At 29.2% G+C, this 19,768-nt stretch overlaps 1 protein-coding gene across 2 annotated transcripts; it reads left to right on the top strand.

Moving 5' to 3' along the window:
• On the top strand, nt 1-18,907 carry Spt5 (Transcription elongation factor subunit Spt5). 2 transcript variants are annotated; one of them, XM_024358707.2, is made up of 20 exons: nt 1-109; nt 4,657-4,751; nt 5,348-5,432; nt 6,534-6,772; nt 6,963-7,100; nt 7,297-7,531; nt 8,369-8,459; nt 8,557-8,678; nt 9,275-9,461; nt 9,881-10,098; nt 11,329-11,582; nt 13,908-14,103; nt 15,252-15,377; nt 15,462-15,636; nt 16,000-16,118; nt 16,806-16,896; nt 17,385-17,606; nt 18,008-18,130; nt 18,233-18,345; nt 18,429-18,907. In XM_024358707.2, the coding sequence occupies exons 1-20, from the start codon at nt 62-64 to the stop codon at nt 18,672-18,674; spliced, it is 3,123 nt and encodes a 1,040-aa protein (XP_024214475.1). In that variant the 5' UTR covers nt 1-61; the 3' UTR covers nt 18,675-18,907. The 2 variants fall into 2 exon arrangements, with proteins under 2 accessions (XP_024214475.1, XP_014278672.1); XM_014423186.3 differs by lacking the exon at nt 1-109 and adding an exon at nt 2,658-3,069.
• Nucleotides 18,908-19,768: the final 861 nt, after the last annotated feature.

Genomic DNA, 19,768 nt, shown 5'->3' with positions numbered 1-19,768 from the left:
ACCATTGTCTTCTGGTCTATACTATAGCTACTTAGAGCCACATGAACCACTATGGACTGAAATGACAGGACATATCAGCTTAGACATGAACAATGATCATCAGACAAAGGTTGGACATTGATTTATGTAGTATTTTATTGTACAAATGTAATAGTCATATCATATGTTGTAATATTGTTAAACGTATTATTTGAATCAATAAAGATTATAATAAAATCTTCTGATCTCCTTAAAGCTAAGTATTATAGGAAGCTTCTCTTGATGGCGTTTTTATTCTAGAACTATGACAAATACAAATTTAATATGCGCTATTGTGAATATTCAGTTGAGAGATTCTCCTTTGGGAGCTTTAAGAAATGCGCATTAGAGGATAAGAAAATTCAATCACAATTTATGTTACGATCAGCTTTTTGTATTATTTATTCTGTCTACCCTAGATATCTTCTCTATCCTATACCCACAGTTCCTTCGTCAGGATTTACATCAATTGTTTGATGGACTTCCCAACTTCTTTACGGCCGTAAGTAAATATCTTACGGGGTGAAGTTTCCATCCTGCAAGGATTTACGGCCGATCATTTTGTTGATTAATCTCTTATCTAGCTACCTAACCTATTCAACACGTATTGTCGAGACCTGCTGGTGTAGAGTACCTTATTTCTTACATTGGTGCCGGGATGTGTATAATAGACAACATCGTAGTATTTCGCGGCAATGACTACATTGCACACTCAGCCGGGGGCTTAGAGAAGTTTTTTTGTTCACGTGATCCGAATTCTGCATTGTATCTGGCGATGTTTGAATCTAAGCTCTAATTACAAGTTGTCAATCAAATTAGTTCCTTTATGTCTTCAAAGTGAGATGCGAATGAAAATGTTTAATTTATTTTATCTCTTACATAAACACAAAGTTCACCTACCAGTTTTGAGGAAGTGAAAAACAAATTCTGCCAACAACACAGTTCAGTAAAGGTCCCTCAGTGTTTTCATGTCTATTTTATATATAATTAAATACGAATATACCCTCTTAATTGAACTTTCTCGAAATAATCTTTTTTTTCTATTCCCGAAGGTTGGAGAACGTATTCATACTGGAAAAAAAATATGGCACATTTTTACTGACATATTACTTTTTGGACTTCAAGGAACAAATTTGTTACCGTGTCTGAAGTCAAATTTGTGTCACCTTTAAGCAAGCCTTTGATCGGGTTAACAGAATTAAGCTATTTAATGCCTTGAAACTTTATACTATACCTCTCAAACTACTTAATTTGATAAAAATGGTGATGTTCGGAACTCAGACAGGGTTCTAATTGGTAACCGTAAAGCAGAAGGATACAATTTACTTCTGAGGTAAGACAAGATGGTCTATCTGCAATGCTTTTTAACTTAGTGGTACATAAAGCTGTTTGATGCATTGATTCAAATAGTACTCTGGAAAATTTTGAAGTTTGTGGTCAGTTGATTTTTATCATATTTCTGCATGCAATCATAATAAAACATTATGTAATTATCTGTTGCGTTTTTTAAATTGATGCACACAGTTTTTTTCTCAGTCGCAATACTTCTCTTTACTCTATATTGCAGATATAGGTAAGTAAAAACAAAAATCAAACCTAGTTATTTTAAAAAAAAGATCCAAGAGCAGCAAAGCTAAGCCACTAAGATTGCTTTTTCCTCTTATTTTAAATTGGGTAATAAGTAAAATGTGATTTATACTAAATACTAAAAAAAAAAAAAGAAAAAGCGAAGTGAAGGGAGGTTGGTGTTATGATTTTTTTTTTAAATTTTTAATAAACAGCTTTCACTCTCATGTCAGTAACAATGTTTTATTCATTTATTTCAAACAATATTTTAATATTTCCTGCAAAGAAATTATTTTTTCATTCTATGTACTTAGTATACTTTTTTTTTTATTTCGGTAGATAACCAATAGAAAGTGGTTTATCACATGCCTGAGCAAAAGCAGTTGATGGAATCTTATGTAATTCATACTACACCAATTTGTCATTATCCATAAATTCGTACCGAGGAAAATACGTTTACTCATGTGTGAGGGAAAGTAGGGGACTGAATCTGAAATCTATATAGGACCAAAGTTCCTTAGATGAAAGGATGAATATTTCATCAAATCAAACGAACTGTTTGATCGAGTGGACACAAATTAGTTTCTTTATATCTAAAACGTTTGGTCGTATGAAACAACATAAGATAACCACCAATTCACCAACTTATTCTAACCATGGGGTGGATCAAGTTTTTCATTTTGTGAGACCACCACTCAATGAAAAAGTCAACGTCTCAGGCCGGGTTTGAACCGGCGCTCCCCGCAGATCACTGATAGACCTGTGGCTAACCTCTGAGCAACGGATGGCCCAAAGAATATCTTGGAAACCTTTAAAATGTTTCATAGAGGGAAGATGGTTCGGGTTTGGTCAAAATAACCCAAATAGTAAATACGCTATTTATTATGATCCAACGTTTTGCCCCACTTTTCAAGGCTTTCAGAATGAAAGAAAGCAAAAAGAACTATTCAACGCTAATTTCAACTTATAACTACAAAGATAAAGAAATCTGAAATAATGCATTAAATGTATTGTCTGAAATCGAGTAGTAACATATCGATATATGGTTGCCATCTATATTCCAAATGGTTCTCTTAGAAAGTAGGTTATGTCATGTCTTCGGGAAGGGATCTTTTAGTAGTGTTGTATGCGGTTGTTTAACTTTTGGTGGTTTATTTCCTTATTTTTGAGCGGTTGAGAAGTATAGGTTTATTTTTTAAATTAATTGCTGGAAATACTGAACGTTCTGTTGAAACTTTAATTCCACTTTTGATCTAATTTAAACATTGTCATAAACCCAAACAAACAGGGTTTAGTTAATCGTTGTAGAATAACTAAATTTGCCTCCCTGCTATGTCTGACTACGATAGTGATCAAGGTAGTGAAGCTGGTAGCTTTGCAGGGAGTGAAGCTGGTGGAAGTGGTGCAGGTAGTGGTGCTGGAAGTGGTGCTGAAAGTGATGCTGGAAGTGGAGGAAGAGCCAGTGATAATGAAAGTGACAATGAGGTGCAGTATATGTTTTTACTTGATGGATTTTAATACATGACATCTCATTTTAAGCATACCCATATGTTATTTCCCCTATCTTTACAGAATGTGATATTTTACTCTTGATCATTGTGATTTATAAAATTAGGATAGAAGTATTCATTTTTCATCTTAACCAGACGGTATTTTGTTGTAATGAATCAATTTGAGCTGTTATTTTAAAGTTTCAAAGTAATTATAGCAATAATGAAATATTTGTGCAATTTTGATTAAAGGAAAGTATGGAATAGCATATAGGATTGAATTTTGGTTAATAATTTTTATAAGAAAGGAAATTATTTACAAATCATACATACCTGTACCAAATACTGTTATCTATTGACAATCACACTTGTCAATCAGACCCCGGTAGTTAGTAGGTGTCCTAAAATATAAATTTAATATAGAAGAATATGGTGTTGGTTGCAGTGAAGAAAAACAATTAAATATAGTTTCTACTATTTATTTATTTTATGTTGTATGTTGTATTCTTGTATTAATTGTTATGGTATAAACAATTTTTTTTTCATGACTGTAACCGGGACTATCTCCTTCTAATTCATGTATAGTCAATTCTCTATATATAATTAATTTAAAATAATAGGTTTGTCTGATATAAGAGAGGTTAGCACTCTTTGGTAGATACTGCTAACTTAAAATTTCATGAAGATTGTGAAATCAGTTTGTATTAAGTACAAATCTTGTCTTGCCCTGTTGGTGCGTGTATTATGAAAATTTGACAGTCCAAGATGTGTTATAAGAAGAAGTGTTATAATTGGTGCTACAGGTCCTGCGAATTTGTTGACGTTCTGCTTATATTTTTAATATTACAAATATTTGTAATCACTGTTTATTCTGTTAGCTAGTTGCATTTGTAAGTTGTTTGTTTACTTTCCAAACATATACACTTACATATAAAGGTGCATTTTTATTAATGTCTTTTTTACATAGGCTTATGCCCTGTTCATCAATGTTTGTTATGAAAAACATAGTGTTTTGTGCCTTGATGAAAGACTTAATTCTTTGATATTCTTGTATTTACATGATGAGAGGAAATTAATTTAGGTTTTCTGATTTAATATTTCATTTGCAGATGTTTTGCTTTTATCAGCCAACCCCCAGACTGCCACAAGTTTTTTTTTTAGCTTGAATTGTTCCAACCATTAACAATTTTTTTTAACCAAAATAAGTTATTTATTAAATATAATTCAATTATGTTGAAAATCAGTTTATTGTAGCTTGCTACTAATAATTTGGTTCTGTCATAAGTATTTGGTCTAGATAAATATAATAATTTCTTCAAAAAATATTGTCAGTTTCTTAAAATAACAAAAAATACTACTGCTCAACTTGGGTATCTACTGATTGTTTTTTTTAATCTTTTTTTTTGTAATTAATATGTTTCTATTATTAAATTTTCCAGAAGTGTAGTTCGATTATAATTAACGATTTAGGAAGTAGAAATGTATGCTGTTGATATGTCAATTATTTTCTTCTATTTATTTTATATAATTGTTTGTTATTGTAATTTATAATAATGATATGCTGCTATGTTGTTTTTTCTAGTCAAGAGGGAGAAACCGAAGCCGTTCCCGGAGTGGATCTCGAAGTGGTAGTGGGAGCCGAAGTGGTAGTGCTTCAGAGGCTGAAGAGGATAATAGGTATCGTCTTTTGTTTTCAATTGTATTATATTTATCAAGCTTTTTGCTTGAATTATTGGACTTGAATTTGATCTTACAACTTTCCACCAAAATGCTCACTATTTCATCATGGATACCAGTGATGTCATTAACCCAGTAGTGTATGTTTTTGTAGTAATGATTTTTTATTTTGTTTAATGAACAAATCCATCTTCTCCAATTAGTAAAATACTTATATAATGTAGAAATTTTACTCATTTAAATACTGTTGAAAATAAAAGAGGTGCTAGGTAAATGATGTCACTCATGCTAAATGATAGCATTTATGATGAAATGGGAAGTGATATGAAGTTTAATTTTTCAAATTTATCTCTTTAATTTAGTGAAATATATTGTGGATTAGAGTAGAACAAGAAGGACATATTTTTTTCTTCGAAGATATCTTTATGATAAAAGAAAAAAAAAAGTTATCTTGGTTATCCATTGGACCAATCATTCACTGGTAGCTGTACTGTTTTAAACATTGGTCAAATTACTCTCTGTACTATGTTAAATATACCTAGATTGTATAAAAAACTGTTCAAGCATATAATTACATTATAATTATGATTTTTTAGACCTGAAAAATCTGGAAGTGAGGGTGAAGAAGAACCTGAAGGAGAAGATTTAAATTCTGACGTGGAAGAAGAAGATGATGAAGATGTTAGTTCACTTTTAATTACACTATATTTTAAATATAAGAGTTAATAAAATTAATAATTGAGCCAGATATTTTGCTATCATGGCAACATAACCTTATACATCAGTTTATTACAATACTGAACTGATATATTGTAAATTTTTTTAAGGCCATTTATATTAATATATGACTGAACTAACTCGTTAAATATTCCTTCCAATGAAGAAGCTAGTAAACTTTTGTAGGAGTATAATAAAAATTTTTGAAAAGGACGTTTATTTTTAAGTGGTTTATTGTTCTCTTTAAACAAGCAAGAAAAATACAAATAGTAATAACATCTAATAATAATAATAATGCTAAAGCATAGCAAATGTAGATGTTCGATCCCTACCTTCTTCTTTATTACAAAATTCTATCTGTCATGACTCACCTCTTGACTTTACTCTTGGACACTAATTTCCGTCTCTGCTTGTTTTACATAGTATTAAATATTATATTATATCATTTTCTCACTCCTATCATTGTCCTGTTTTTTTAAATATTTATATTTGCTTTCTTATCATTAGCTAGTTGTTAGTTATAATATGACCTTAATATACTGTCCTGTTGAGTTAATGTTTGAATCCATGCTCAGTAATCTTTCATCTCCCTCTATCACTTCACTGTTTGTACAAGGCTTCAGGTCTTTTGTTCCTTTTTCAGTGTTTCGTGTTAAATTTCTGCCTCTGATACTGTTTCTCTCTCAGGTTTATGCTGTGAAGTTTAATATTGCGTAATTAGTAAATTTTGAGAAGGGGAATATATACCTTTTATGGTTCAATGGAATATTTCTTTGCTCTAATACTTATACTGAATGTTTAATATTTCTATTTTAATTATTAAAACACCAGAACCTTCTTTAGTTTTCCGATTTTAATTTTAATTCTTGTATACAATCTATACAATACTTTATAATTATAACTAACTTATAACTTTATCATTACATTGTAGTAATTTTAATTATGTATTTTAAGAACAACAAACTTTATGTTTAAATGTTTTTGGAAAGATTTGTTTAGCCTTTTATATACTTCAGTGTCCATTCCTCTATTGATTTCAGTTCCTGATATTTTTTTCTCTTTTAGGAATATGATGAAGAAGAAGATGAAGATGATGAAGGACCTAAAAGCAAGAAAAAAAAGAAGAAACATGATAGGTTTGGTGGTTTTATCATTGATGAAGCTGAAGTTGATGATGAGGTGGAAGAAGACGATGAGTGGGAAGATGGTGCTCAGGAAATTGGCATTGTTGGAAATGAGATGGAAGAGCTGGGACCAACAGCTCGGGAAATTGAAGGAAGGAGAAGAGGAACTACACTTTGGGAGTAAGTAGTCATTTCACAAACTATAATTTATTAATTAGTAAGTATATATAAATCCAATGAACTTAATATATATATATATATATATATATATATATATATATATATATATATATTCTTTGAATGTTTCTTACAATAAAAGTGAAAAATTTAAAAGAAAACAAATTAATTATTTTTTTTTTAAATTTTCTAGTTCTCAAAAGGAAGATGAAATTGAAGAATATTTAAGGAAGAAGTATGCTGATGAGTCAATTGCAGCCCGACATTTTGGTGATGGAGGTGAAGATATGTCTGATGAAATTACACAGCACACTTTATTACCTAGTGTCAAGTGAGTTATTAATTTTCTTTTTTCATTTAATTTTGTATTACAGTTATAGTTAGTTTTGGTTTTGTGTTATAGTAAATAAAAAAATTAAAAATCACATTATTTCAGTTGCTTGTCAAGTCTGAAATTCAAGAAATTAGTCCTTTCTTCAAGTAAATATTATTTGTTGATTTTCAATTATTTATGAATTTTTTTATAGAGATCCTAATATTTGGATGGTCAAATGTCGTATCGGAGAAGAAAAATCTACTGCTCTTTTACTCATGAGAAAATTTATTTCATTTCAAAATACTGACACTCCTTTGCAAATAAAATCAGTCGTGGCTCCGGACAGTGTGAAGGGTTATGTCTATATTGAAGCTTTTAAACAAGCTCATGTTCTTCAGGCTATCCAGAATGTTGGAACGCTTCGAGTAGGATGGTGGAAACAGCAGGTAATCTTGAATTGTTAAACATCTTTACTTATGAGTAAAAGTTGTCTCTTATTTTTTGTTTGATTCCTTAGTGTAAGATTTACATTTTTATAACCTGATTGTAATGTCTGGATTTTTTTACAAAAGATAAGTCTTTCTTAATCCAACTTAGTTTAGTATGTTTATCCCTAAATGTTTGCCCATATACCAGCATATTTTTAGTCATTCACTTTTCATTTTTACTGAAGATTGATTTTTTGCTCAAAAATAAAAATAAATAGTTTTTCGTTGTTTCACGTTTACAATGCTAGCAAAATCTGGACTACAGTTTGGTTAGTTATAATAAACAAAGCCTTCTTGGGTTGCATTATTTCGGCTGATGATATGGTAGTACTAGAAATAATCAACATATTGATTTATTTCATTAATGGAAATTTATTAATAGCCAATTTAAATTGTAGTAAAAAAATTATAGGATGGCAGTAAAGTGATTGAACAGAAACGAGTATAACAGAAAATTGTCTTATCATTAACCAAACATTTTGATCCATTTTTATTCTTGTGTGATCGAATAGGTTTCTGATTGTTCAAATGCTTTTACATACAGATTGATGAAGAATTCACATTAAGAATGAAGAAAACTTCTCAAACTAGAAAATTAGTATATATCATTACATCATATATTGTTAGTGAAAAACAAAGGAACATGCGTTGTTCAATTGATAGATTGTATTTTATTCTTATCATTATAAGTTTTTAAATTGTAGTCTGTAATTGAAACGATAAAAACAAAGTTATTAACTTTTTTGTTGATGATTAAATTGTGATAATTAATTAATTTTGGATTTGATATTTCAGTTGGTGCCTATAAAAGAAATGACAGATGTGCTTAGAGTAGTTAAGGTACAGACTGGTTTAAGGCCCAAACAATGGGTCCGATTACGACGAGGTATATATTTTTCCTTAATTAATTGATTATATTAAAGACATGGTTGCAGCTAATGAGAAATTGTAGATTAAAATAATTTATATTAATCTATGTTCAGGACTTTATAAGGACGATATTGCCCAGGTTGATTATGTTGACTTAGCTCAAAATCAAGTCCATCTTAAGCTGCTACCTCGCATAGATTACACTAGGCCAAGAGGTGCACTAAGGGCAAGCCAGGTAAAAAATCATTTCTTACATATTTCCTATCCTTAGTATTTATGGGAGAAACAAAGTTTAATTGGTATATTCTTAGTATAAATTTTATGGAAACCTTCATTTTGGTTCAAAATATTATTTGATGTTTTAGTCATTTAATTAAGTAACTACGTCTTTTTTTTCAATATCATTATATTTTTACTTTCAAAATAAATATTGTTTAAAATGAAGTCTATGGTTTTAAAGAAAATTTTTTAATTCCGAATTACAGTTTTACTTTTTAAATATAAAATAATTCCATAAAATGAATGAAATTTATTATTTTTATTGATATTTGCTATATTATTCCAAAAGTAATTTCAGTTAATATTGCTAATAAAGTTATAAATGGTTTTTATTTACTTATTTAATATCATAAACGCTTATTCTACCTGTATTAAGTGAAAGGGTAATTTCTTTTTCTTTCATTTCATGGGTACTTAATACTTTATTATATATATTTCTTTGAATTTCAATTTTTTGCTTTTTAAGTTTGTTTTTAATTAAAACTTGCTGAATATATGTTTAGATTAAGAATGCTGTAGCTTTTTTTATTAAATACAATTATATAATTTCAGGATATAGAAGCTTTGAAAAGGAAAAAGAAGAGGAAGCCACCTGCCAAACCTTTTGACCAAGGTGCGGTAAGAGAGATCGGTGGAGAGGTAACATCAGATGGTGATTTTCTTATTTTTGAGGGGAATAGGTACAGCAGAAAAGGATTTCTTTACAAAAACTTCACTATGAGTGCTATCATTGCTGATGGTGAGTATGAATTCAACTATATTATTCCAGTACATTAAATACATTACTTTTTTGGATTTTTATAAAAAAAAAAAAAATAAATAAAATTATTTAACTTTTATTATAGAGTATAGCTCAAATTTTAAACAATATCAATGTCAACAAGCAATTGATGGAATTTAAATTTAAAAAAAATTATAAGGTTTTATGGAAAAGATGGTTAGGGGTGCGGTCAGTGAATAACGAATAAGTAAAAACTTATTTATTAGTTCCAATGTTTTGGTCAGAATTTTAGGCCTTCATGAGTCAGGAGTCATGTCAGCCATGTCAGGAGCCAGGTTCCAACAACTATTAGAGACCTGAAATTCTGGCCGAAGCATTGGCGATAATAAATAAATTGTTATTTTTGGCTCATATTAACTTGTATTTGTTTGTTTCAGGTGTAAAACCGACACTATCTGAGCTTGAAAAATTTGAAGAAACTCCTGAAGTTGTTGACTTTGAAATTTCTGCTAATAAGGAAACTGGCCCAGGTCACACCTTTTCAGCCGGAGACAATGTAGAAGTTTGCCTTGGTGAATTGATGAACCTTCAGGGTAAAGTCCTGTCCATAAACGGAAATCTTATTACTGTTATGCCAAAGCACGAGGAGCTCAAAGTAAGTAAGATACATATTAGTTTGTAAAATATATTAAACCTAGTTGAAATGTTGGCATCATCTTAAGCAAAATTTACTTAGAAAGGTCTTGAACTGCACTTTTGAACTGTGAAAATTTAAACGCACAAGTAATACTGTCTAATCAGATATCATCTTGATTAATATTCTGTAGAATGAAATGATTGATCATTTAGAATTATGTCTTTGAAACAAGAATATTCTTTGAAGTTTAAGTGTATTAAAATGAATTCATTAAAAATAAATGCAGCTACAAATTTTATCAGTACATAGCATTAATTTCCTATTATGAAAAGTTATAGGGTATTCGGAAAGTTTGTCCATTTTTTAATATCCATATTATGATTTTAATATATTTATTAAGCAATAAATGCCCATCGTTACATATGATTCCTTCACAATATGATGTTAATTTAGTGGATTTTATATCTGTGAATGGACTATTTGTTGTTTTTATTATATGAACAATACTTCCTTCTAATGAAGAGGATCTTTTCTAATAGAAGCTAAGAATAATATTTAAAACCTGGTTATTTCCAGTATAATAATTGTTTTCTGAATTATTATATTTTTTTTCTTAGGATTAGTTTTCTATATTAATGATATTAATATTTTTTTGCGATAATGTTAAGTACAGTAGATTCTTGATGATTTATTTGCAGATTTTTTTTTTTACTTTTATATTAAAATGAAAATTTTTAATATGTATACAATTAACTAGAGAGTATACCTTAAATCAGGAATCATTAAAATGGTCATTATTGACCACTGGGGGGCGATCAGATCTAGAGAGTGAATTATTACTTGATGAATACCAATTTATTGACAATATTTTATGTATGTACAATTATCATTTGGAATTCCATTTGTAGCCCCTTCTAGGAAAAGATATTACATTAATTCAAACATGGACAATTATTTTAACCTTTCAATTTAAATTAAACTTGTTTCAACCTTCATTATTATGTAAAGACCTTTTCCAATAATAATCTCATTAATCAATGTATATATGTAATGATTATAATTTTTTTCTTACAAATAATTCATGATTTAAAAAAAATCACCAGTCCTTTCAAATGTGAGTTATTGGAAATATAACTATTTCATTAGAGTTGTTTTTGAAGGCATTGCAATTTGTTTTTATATATTTTCTTACTAATAACTTCAGCAGATAAAAAGAAATAATTGTTAACTTATATATGCTTATTTTAGGAACCTTTAGAATTTCAAGCTCAGGAATTGCAAAAATATTTCCGGCTTGGAGACCACGTCAAAGTTTTGTCTGGACGTTATGAGGGAGACACAGGACTCATTGTCCGAGTTGAAGAAAATAGAGTAGTGCTGTTTTCCGATTTGACTATGCATGAATTGGAAGTATTACCTAGAGATTTACAACTTTGTTCAGATATGGCTACTGGAGTGGATTCTCTTGGTCAATTCCAATGGGGAGATCTTGTTCAGTTAGAGTAAGCATATATTTTATTTATATTGTGTGTATCCATGCTAATCTATCGTTATTACTTGAGAAGGTTTTACTTTATTGGAAAGAGGAGAGAAAGTAGATCCAATTATATTGTTATATAACTGTTTGAAAGTATTGAACTATATCTAACTCTCTGTGATCAGCCACCTTAAAACAAAATGTTTGAGAATTGGAAAAATGAGTATTTTTTCCACTTATAGAAAAATGACTCAATTGAATTAATTTAGGTTTAATTGTTTTTAGTTAGAGCCACAAAAAAACGTTTTAGCAATTAAATGGTTATCCTGCTATCTTGAGACTTAATGGCAGATACATTAAAAATTAAAACAACCTTCCTACACTTACAACAATTAGGCATCTGATAAACATATAATACTAATAGAGTGTTTAGGGAAACTCACAAATGAATCAAACTTTTTAGCAAAATTACCAAAGCCTAATATTAGCTTGTTTACTCAAACAAAGTGAAATTTATAAAACTGTACGGTACTTAAGTATTAGACCACTCGTACTGATTATGACTAATAAACTGATTTGTGCTTATGCGAATTTTTATCCTGACCGTGACTGGAAAGGTTAATGTAATTTATTGGATTAACCCCATTGGGGGTTTACTTTTCTCAACAGTCATTGATATAAATAAAGCAATAATAATAATATGATAGGTTATAACCTACAGCAATAAAAATATACTCTAGGTTATCTAATACCTAAGTACTGACTTTTGGCTCTTCATTAAAGTATTCACAATCCAGCACACTGGATGATTTTCTAAATTAATACTCCTGAAGAAACTGGAAAGACATTTTTCATAATGATAATTCTGGCCCCGGTGAGGAGTGAGACCAAATTTTTCTGGTACAAAAAAGTGTGTCTTTCACTTTCATTTAACCTCTATCTGGTGTTATCTCAACATTGCTATTGTCGTTCATGGTGTTATATCATATATTCCTATTAGTTATTACATCTTATTTTGATAAAAGTGATAATATTTCAAATATAACATCTTTATTTGTTTATAATTTTTAATAGATTATAAATAGTTCTTTGAACAGAATTTTCCTATTTTTTTTTCTAACAGCTTTTGTTTCTATCTATTATATTAACTCATGTTCTTTTTTAATATTATAACAGTATTAAATAACAGTATTAAAAAAAAAGATAGTCATAACTAGAAAACGGAAGGTCCAGTTTTTGGGAAGATTTGTTTGAATCTTTTAGTTGTGATCATGAGTGTTTAATGGTTTTCAGTCACATGTTTTTTTTTTTTTGTGTGCTTTGTTTTTTAATTTAATTTTGTTTTATTATGTTTTCATTAGTTCTAAAACAAAAATCGTGTTGTACTTCTTCAGTACACATACTAATTCAAACTGGATACATTAGAATTACACTATAATGGAGCAGGATACTAATAAACCTCTTATCAGTGATTCAAGTAGAAGTTTAGGCAGTTTTATTAATAACCATGTAGAAGACTGGGAAAATATTTTAATAGACGTTTTTGTTATAATATTACTATTTTGGGTGATATATGATGCAATGACTCAATTTATTACAAACATTTAAATTCTGTCAATTTTCATCATTAAAATTATTAATATGTTGTGATTTATTACATATTTTATTATTTACATTCTCAACACGATTAACATGGTTCAAATATTCATTTCTATTCTGTCTCTTTGTTAATAAATCTTACCATCATGATCATATTCATTACACAGTTATGACAAAAAGTTGTTTCTTCAGGTTAGCAGTAAATAATAATAATAAATACTTAATAATCAATTAGATTTATAATAATATACAAAACTGAAGAATTTGTTTGTTTAGATGTGCTAATTTCAGGAACTATCAGTCTAATTTGGAATAAAAAAGTCCCATTAGATCATTTATTGAGGAAAGCTTTAGTCTTTATAACATCACTCCACTACCAACAAGAATGTAGCAGTAGCCATATAATAAAAAGCATGCCTAGTTACTTGTTCTTAATCATTTTAATGGTAACTTCGTAAATCAATATATTAGTGTGTTTAATTTATCTTATTACATAATAATTACTATTCTACCTATTATACGTATATGGTATTTTTTAAAAATATTTTGTACTTCATTATTTTTTTTTACTGTATAAAAATGTAGTGTGTTTCCACTTACCTAGCTTTCCTTACCACTCTTGCTGAATAAATATTACTTGATGAAATATTTTACTGCATCTTAATGAAATTGTTTTGATAGAATATGAATGTTCCATAGTTTTATCATATTTTTTAAGTACTGAACTATTACAATAAAACTTTATTTACAGCCCTCAAAATGTAGGGGTGATCGTTCGGTTGGAACGTGAATACTTTCATGTTCTTAGCATGCAAGGTAAAGTAGTTGTCACCAAACCACAAGCACTTCACAAGAAAAAGGAATTCCGAAACGCAGTATCTTTGGATTCTGAAAACAATACAATTCAGAAAAAAGATGTTGTGAAGGTTATTGATGGGATACATTCTGTAAGTATTAGATTTCTCTTCATTATATACTAGATATTAGAGATTATTCACTGACTAACTCACATTTTTATCGAAAATGCCTCATTTGTTTTTTAACTGGTTTTAAACCCAGATAAAATGAATGGTCTTGTTACTTTGAGGTTTGTTTTTCATTATTTTTTCTTGGTGCTCAAGGCTGGATATTTTCCACTGTGACCTGTCTTTTAGGTAAATGAGTGTTTGAATTGGTTGGACATTGCATGTAAATATGTAACTACCCATTAATGCTAGTAAAGCAATGCTCACCCTTATTTTGTCCAGCTGCCATTCTGGAACCATTACAGTCCTCTATCCTCTAGAAAAAGTTAGTTGGGGATACAGTTCTCTTTCACTAGTACACAAAGTCATTGAAATTCAGGTAGTTCTCCTTGGCCATTAGCTGAAATCACCCCCTTTCAGAACTTCAAAAATTATCTCTCACTGTAGTTTGGTCCTCAGTGCCTCGTTGGGGTTGTAAGCTATGATATAATGTGCTCAGTGGTCTCTTGTTCTCCGCACAAGCTTTTTGGGGTTCAATTGTGCTAGGGTTCTTCCTCTTCAATGTCTAGTTTCTATCTATTTTATATCTGTTGGGAGCATAAGTATTCTAGAAGGAGTGAGCCAGGATTAAGTTTGTTATGCCTGTGGACCATAGTTTGAAGGGTTTAGCAGCAGATTATTTCTTCCTTAATTCCTCTTAAATGTCAATTAGTAAATTAAATCCATTCCCAACAATTCAAATGCTTGAAATTAAGATCGTCAGATTCATTTTAGATCCTTATTCTTGCCTAAGACGGACCATCATTGGACCTAACTAGTCAAGTAGTCTCTTATGTTCTGATAATTCACCTTATGTATACAAGCGAGATTTTTGCAGTTACCAATTATTACACTGATAATCTTGATTTCTTTTTTTTCCCCCTAGATTTATTGCTTATTACCATTAGGTTATTTTACTCTGTAAGTATTGAGGTAAATAAAATTAGGATTTAAACCAGGAACCTAGTTAGTTGTACACAGTAACGTCCTTTTTTTATATAAGTTGTATTCTCATTTTTTTATATAAATTGTATAATTGATTGTTAGTTTTTATATTGATAAAACTTACTATTTAGTTATTTATATTTTAGGGTCGTAAAGGAGAAGTAAAACATCTCTACAGGAACTTTGTATTCCTCTTTTCTCATGTTTACTTAGAACATGGAGGCATATTTGTTTGCAAAACCAGACATGTGGTTTTAGCTGGAGGAAATAGAGTATGTAAAGTTTATCATATTTTTTAGCATTAATAATATAATATTCATATGGATAAACCTTTTGTGATTATCATATTTGTGCAGCAAACTCCAGCTACTGGTCCTATCAATGGTGGGTATCCAATGTCACCTAGAATATCCTCTCCAATGCATCCACAGGGTGGTGGAAGAGGAGGACGTGGTGGTGGAAGAGGTGGTATGAGGAGGGATAGGGACCTCATCGGTCAAACTATTAAAATTACTAGTGGGCCTTATAAAGGTATGATCTCATACTTCTTCTTTTTTTTTTAATATTAAATTGCTAAATTCCAAATCCCTCCCCCTCACTCCTTTAAAAATCCATAGTAACCTAAAAAAAAAAAGTAGAATAACTTATGAATAGTTCTGGTATTAATTAAATTAAATATATATTTATATTTAAAAGTACCATCATAGCTATAATTGTAGTTGCTGTTTGAAAATACATTCCTCCCTCACTTTTTTTTACCATTTCAGATTCATAAGAGCATTAATTTAATATGTATCATATTGTGTATAGGTTATACATAACAATTTTTTTTTTATCTATTGCATTTTTGTGTTATTAATGGCATTGAATTAAAGAGTAATATTTTGTTTTTAGGGAATGTTGGTATCGTCAAAGATGCTACTGAATGTACTGCTAGGGTTGAATTACATTCATCCTGTCAAACTATTTCTGTTGACACTGGCCATATTGCTTCAGCTGGTGACAGACATAGGGTAAACTTTTATTGTATTGTATTAAATTTAAACAAATAATATAAAAAAGAAAATAATAATAAAACTAATCAAATAAATTTTAATATTATTCATTTGATAAATAGAATAAAAAGAATTAAAGTAATTAATTAAGTTTAAAAAAGAATTAGAAATCAAAAATTCACCCCATCTAGAATCTATAAAAGATGATCTTATCTTAGAAAAAATCAATGAATTATTATAAATTAAATAAGTTCTAAAAAAAGGTATAAATCATATATAACTTAGGAATTCAATAGTATAATTAAAAATTAAACCAAAAATATTATCATAAATGCTTATTAAAGTCATAACATAACCAAACCCTCCCAACTACCGATAAAAAAGTTAATAATAATAAAGAATAAAGCATTAAATTATCCTCAAAAAAATTAGAATATGTTTTAAACCATTATAACCTCTAAAACAAAAGTAAATTAAACGAAAACTATAACTAACAGTTAAACCAATAGAAATATAAAATAATAAAAAGATATAAATATTAGAATAATTAAATATTAAATATTCCAAAATTATATATTTCTATAAAACCCAGACAAAAAGGGAAAACCACAAAGAGATAAATTAGAAATACTTAATTTTTAATAAATACTTAATTTTTAATCTTTTTCATAAAATGTTCTGTTAATTCCTTTTTTATATTTTTAGGATGGGTCTTTCACCACCTACAGCAGAACTCCTATGCATTCTGGAGCCCAAACTCCACTGTATGCTGGGTCCAAGACACCTCAGTACGATTGTAAGTGTTAAATTGAGTTTATGAAAATGGAAATATTTAAAGAATTCTATGGAAATTTTTCTTTTAACTCATAAAATTTTTCTCTTAACTTAATGGAATCATTATTCTGTTTATTGCCTTTTACTTGTCTTATAGTGATATTATCATTCCAATTGTGATGATCCAGTTATTTCACACTGTTATTCAAAAACTACACTGGAAGAAATGATATTCCTATCGTTAAAATTATTTAGATTGTTATAAACAATATATCTTTAATGATTTAATCAGTTTATAGTTCTTCTTTTCTTTTTCTGATTAGGTAGTATTTGCTAACCTAACTGGTTGAGCTAAGCTAAGCTCACCCTTGTAATAAATATCCTTAATTGGTATTTAGAAAGTTTTAAAAAATATATGCACTTTGGAATGATTCCATAAAATTGATTGGTACAATTAAATAATTATATTTATCAAACAACTTATGTGTGTATTATCATGTTATTTTGTAGCTTCAGCTGGTGGCAGAACACCGAGCTTCGGTGGTGCAACCCCGTTACATTCTAGCGATGAAAGGGGATCTAGTGCTTGGGAACCATCTGCAACTCCTGGTAGAACTGAAGAGTTTGAAGATTATAGTAAATCTGGGCCTTACACTCCAGCCAATATGTATGGATCTGACAGATCCTCTTATTCACCATTCCCTTCAACGCCTTCACCGACCGGTTATAATAGTAAGTAATTTTTTAACTACATCTTTCTTTACAATATCGTATCCCTTGTAATAAAGAAGAAAGGAGTTTGAGGATGTCATTCTTTAAAGAAAATGTTGATCATTTAAATTTCCTTTAGAAAGTTAAAATATAAAATTAGAAATTTCCTTATTAATTATAATTAATAAGAATATTTTTGTGTGGTTAATGAAGTAGTTCAGAGTGTTCTTTTGTGTCTATTTTAGTCTGACATAGGCAATCTTTATAATTGTATACATATTATTTTGTTTATTTGTTTTTTTGTAACAACATTAGGGGAAATAATTTAAATTACCTAGAAGAGATGTGTCAGTGTTAGTTGTTCTGATAGTACTAAACACAATTACATTGAACTCCTTAACAGTATGTTTCTTTGGTAACAGGTGGAAGTTCTGGTTATGCTGCTTCAGCATCTCCAGGTAGCGGTATAGGACCTTTTGGAACACCTTCCCCTACATCATACAGTCCACGTACTCCAGGAAGCAGTGCTTCTCCCTATCAATCCAGTATGTTTATATATTTTTAAATTTATTTATTGATCATTAAGTTCTCACAATTTTTATTTGTTTATCTAATATATTTTTAACACAATATTTTGTGTGAATTAGATTCAGATTCATCTGATGGTGATTGGGTTACAACTGGTATTGAAGTGCGTATAAAAGATTCTCATGATGATGATGGCTTATCTGGGCAAACTGGAACTGTTAAAACTGTTTCTGTAAGAATTCATTACTTTGAATATAAATAAAAATTATATTTATCTCTTATACTTCATGTAATTATTTTTCATTGTTTTTACAGGGAGGAATGTGTACACTTTTCTTGTTAGCGGAAGACAGGACTGTTACAATTACAAGTGATAGATTGGCACCAGTTAAACCACAACAGAATGATACAGTAAAAGTGATCAAAGGGAAGAAGGACAAGGACCAGACTGGTAGGCTAGTATCAATTGACCATGTCGAGGGTGTTGTTAGTTTCAGTAATGGGGAGTTAAATATGTTTCCGATGGATTTTCTTTGTAAAATGTCTGCTGGTAGCCAATAGGTGTTGTGTTTTCAATTCTTAAACTTATCTTCTTTAATTATTTTTGTTTTAGTATCTGTTTCAGGTACTTGTACCCCTGTCTTATATTATTAAATTCACTAGCATATTATAAGCTTATGCTTTTGGAATATAGAACTTTTATTTTATTTTAAGAACATATAATAATGAAAAATATTATTTAAAAAACAAAAAAAGAGGTGATATAATGAAATTATATAATTTTTATTGTAAGATTTTTCTTTTCTTTTTATTTCCAGTTCCTTTGTTTTGTTTTTTTCCAATTCTTTTTGAAATTCTGTGATTATTATCTTAAGAAAAGTAGTATGAAATTTATTTTAAATTGTAAAATTATTTTGACTTGTGGAAAAGCGATGCTTGACTGATTTTAATTGTACCTTGTATATCTGATCAACACATTTATTACTAGTTATTAGTGCAATCAATAAAACTTTTCAAAACCATTGTAAATATACTTTCTATTCTATAATCTGCTGTGTAGGTGTTTCCCTTAATCAAATAATTTTTTATCTTATTACCACACACTTCTATGTGGATGTACACATAAATTAGACACTTCTAACTGGGTATCTGGGTCATTGTGTTTCCTTATGAACTACTGAATGTAAGATGGTTTTCTGGGTTGTTACAATAAATTTATTTTTTAATAATGTTTATATTTCCCTTTTATAGTCAAAACTTTATAACTCAATAAATAAAAAATCTTGTTAATTCCGAGTCAAGAATGTTCCCTTGAAATGCTTTAGTGGTATAAGAGACTCTATAACTTAAAAACAAAAATTGCAATAGGAGTAGACCTTAGACTCAGGAAATCGAATTCAGAGGGTCACAACTCAAGTGTATCTAAAATATTTCTTGGTAATATAAAGTTATGTTTTTATACATGGACAAGTTATTGCACATGTCTCCTCTTAATATAAAGTAAGACTGTTATTTTTTACCCAGTGGGTTTCTTATAAAGTCAATCCTTTTATAAGCCTAGTAGAAAACTCTAACTCAATAACATAAACATTTGAAAACTCAATTAAGTAAAGAATTTGAAAACTCAAAATGAAATCGACTTTCCCTACTAAACA

This window comes from Halyomorpha halys, unplaced genomic scaffold (genome assembly GCF_000696795.3).
Source record: "Halyomorpha halys isolate HHAL.00 unplaced genomic scaffold, Hhal_1.1 Scaffold409.1, whole genome shotgun sequence".
Classification (NCBI taxonomy): Eukaryota; Metazoa; Arthropoda; class Insecta; order Hemiptera; family Pentatomidae; genus Halyomorpha; species Halyomorpha halys.
The sequence above is the reverse complement of the archived record's forward strand: the minus strand, read 5'-3'. Positions and strand labels throughout refer to the sequence as shown.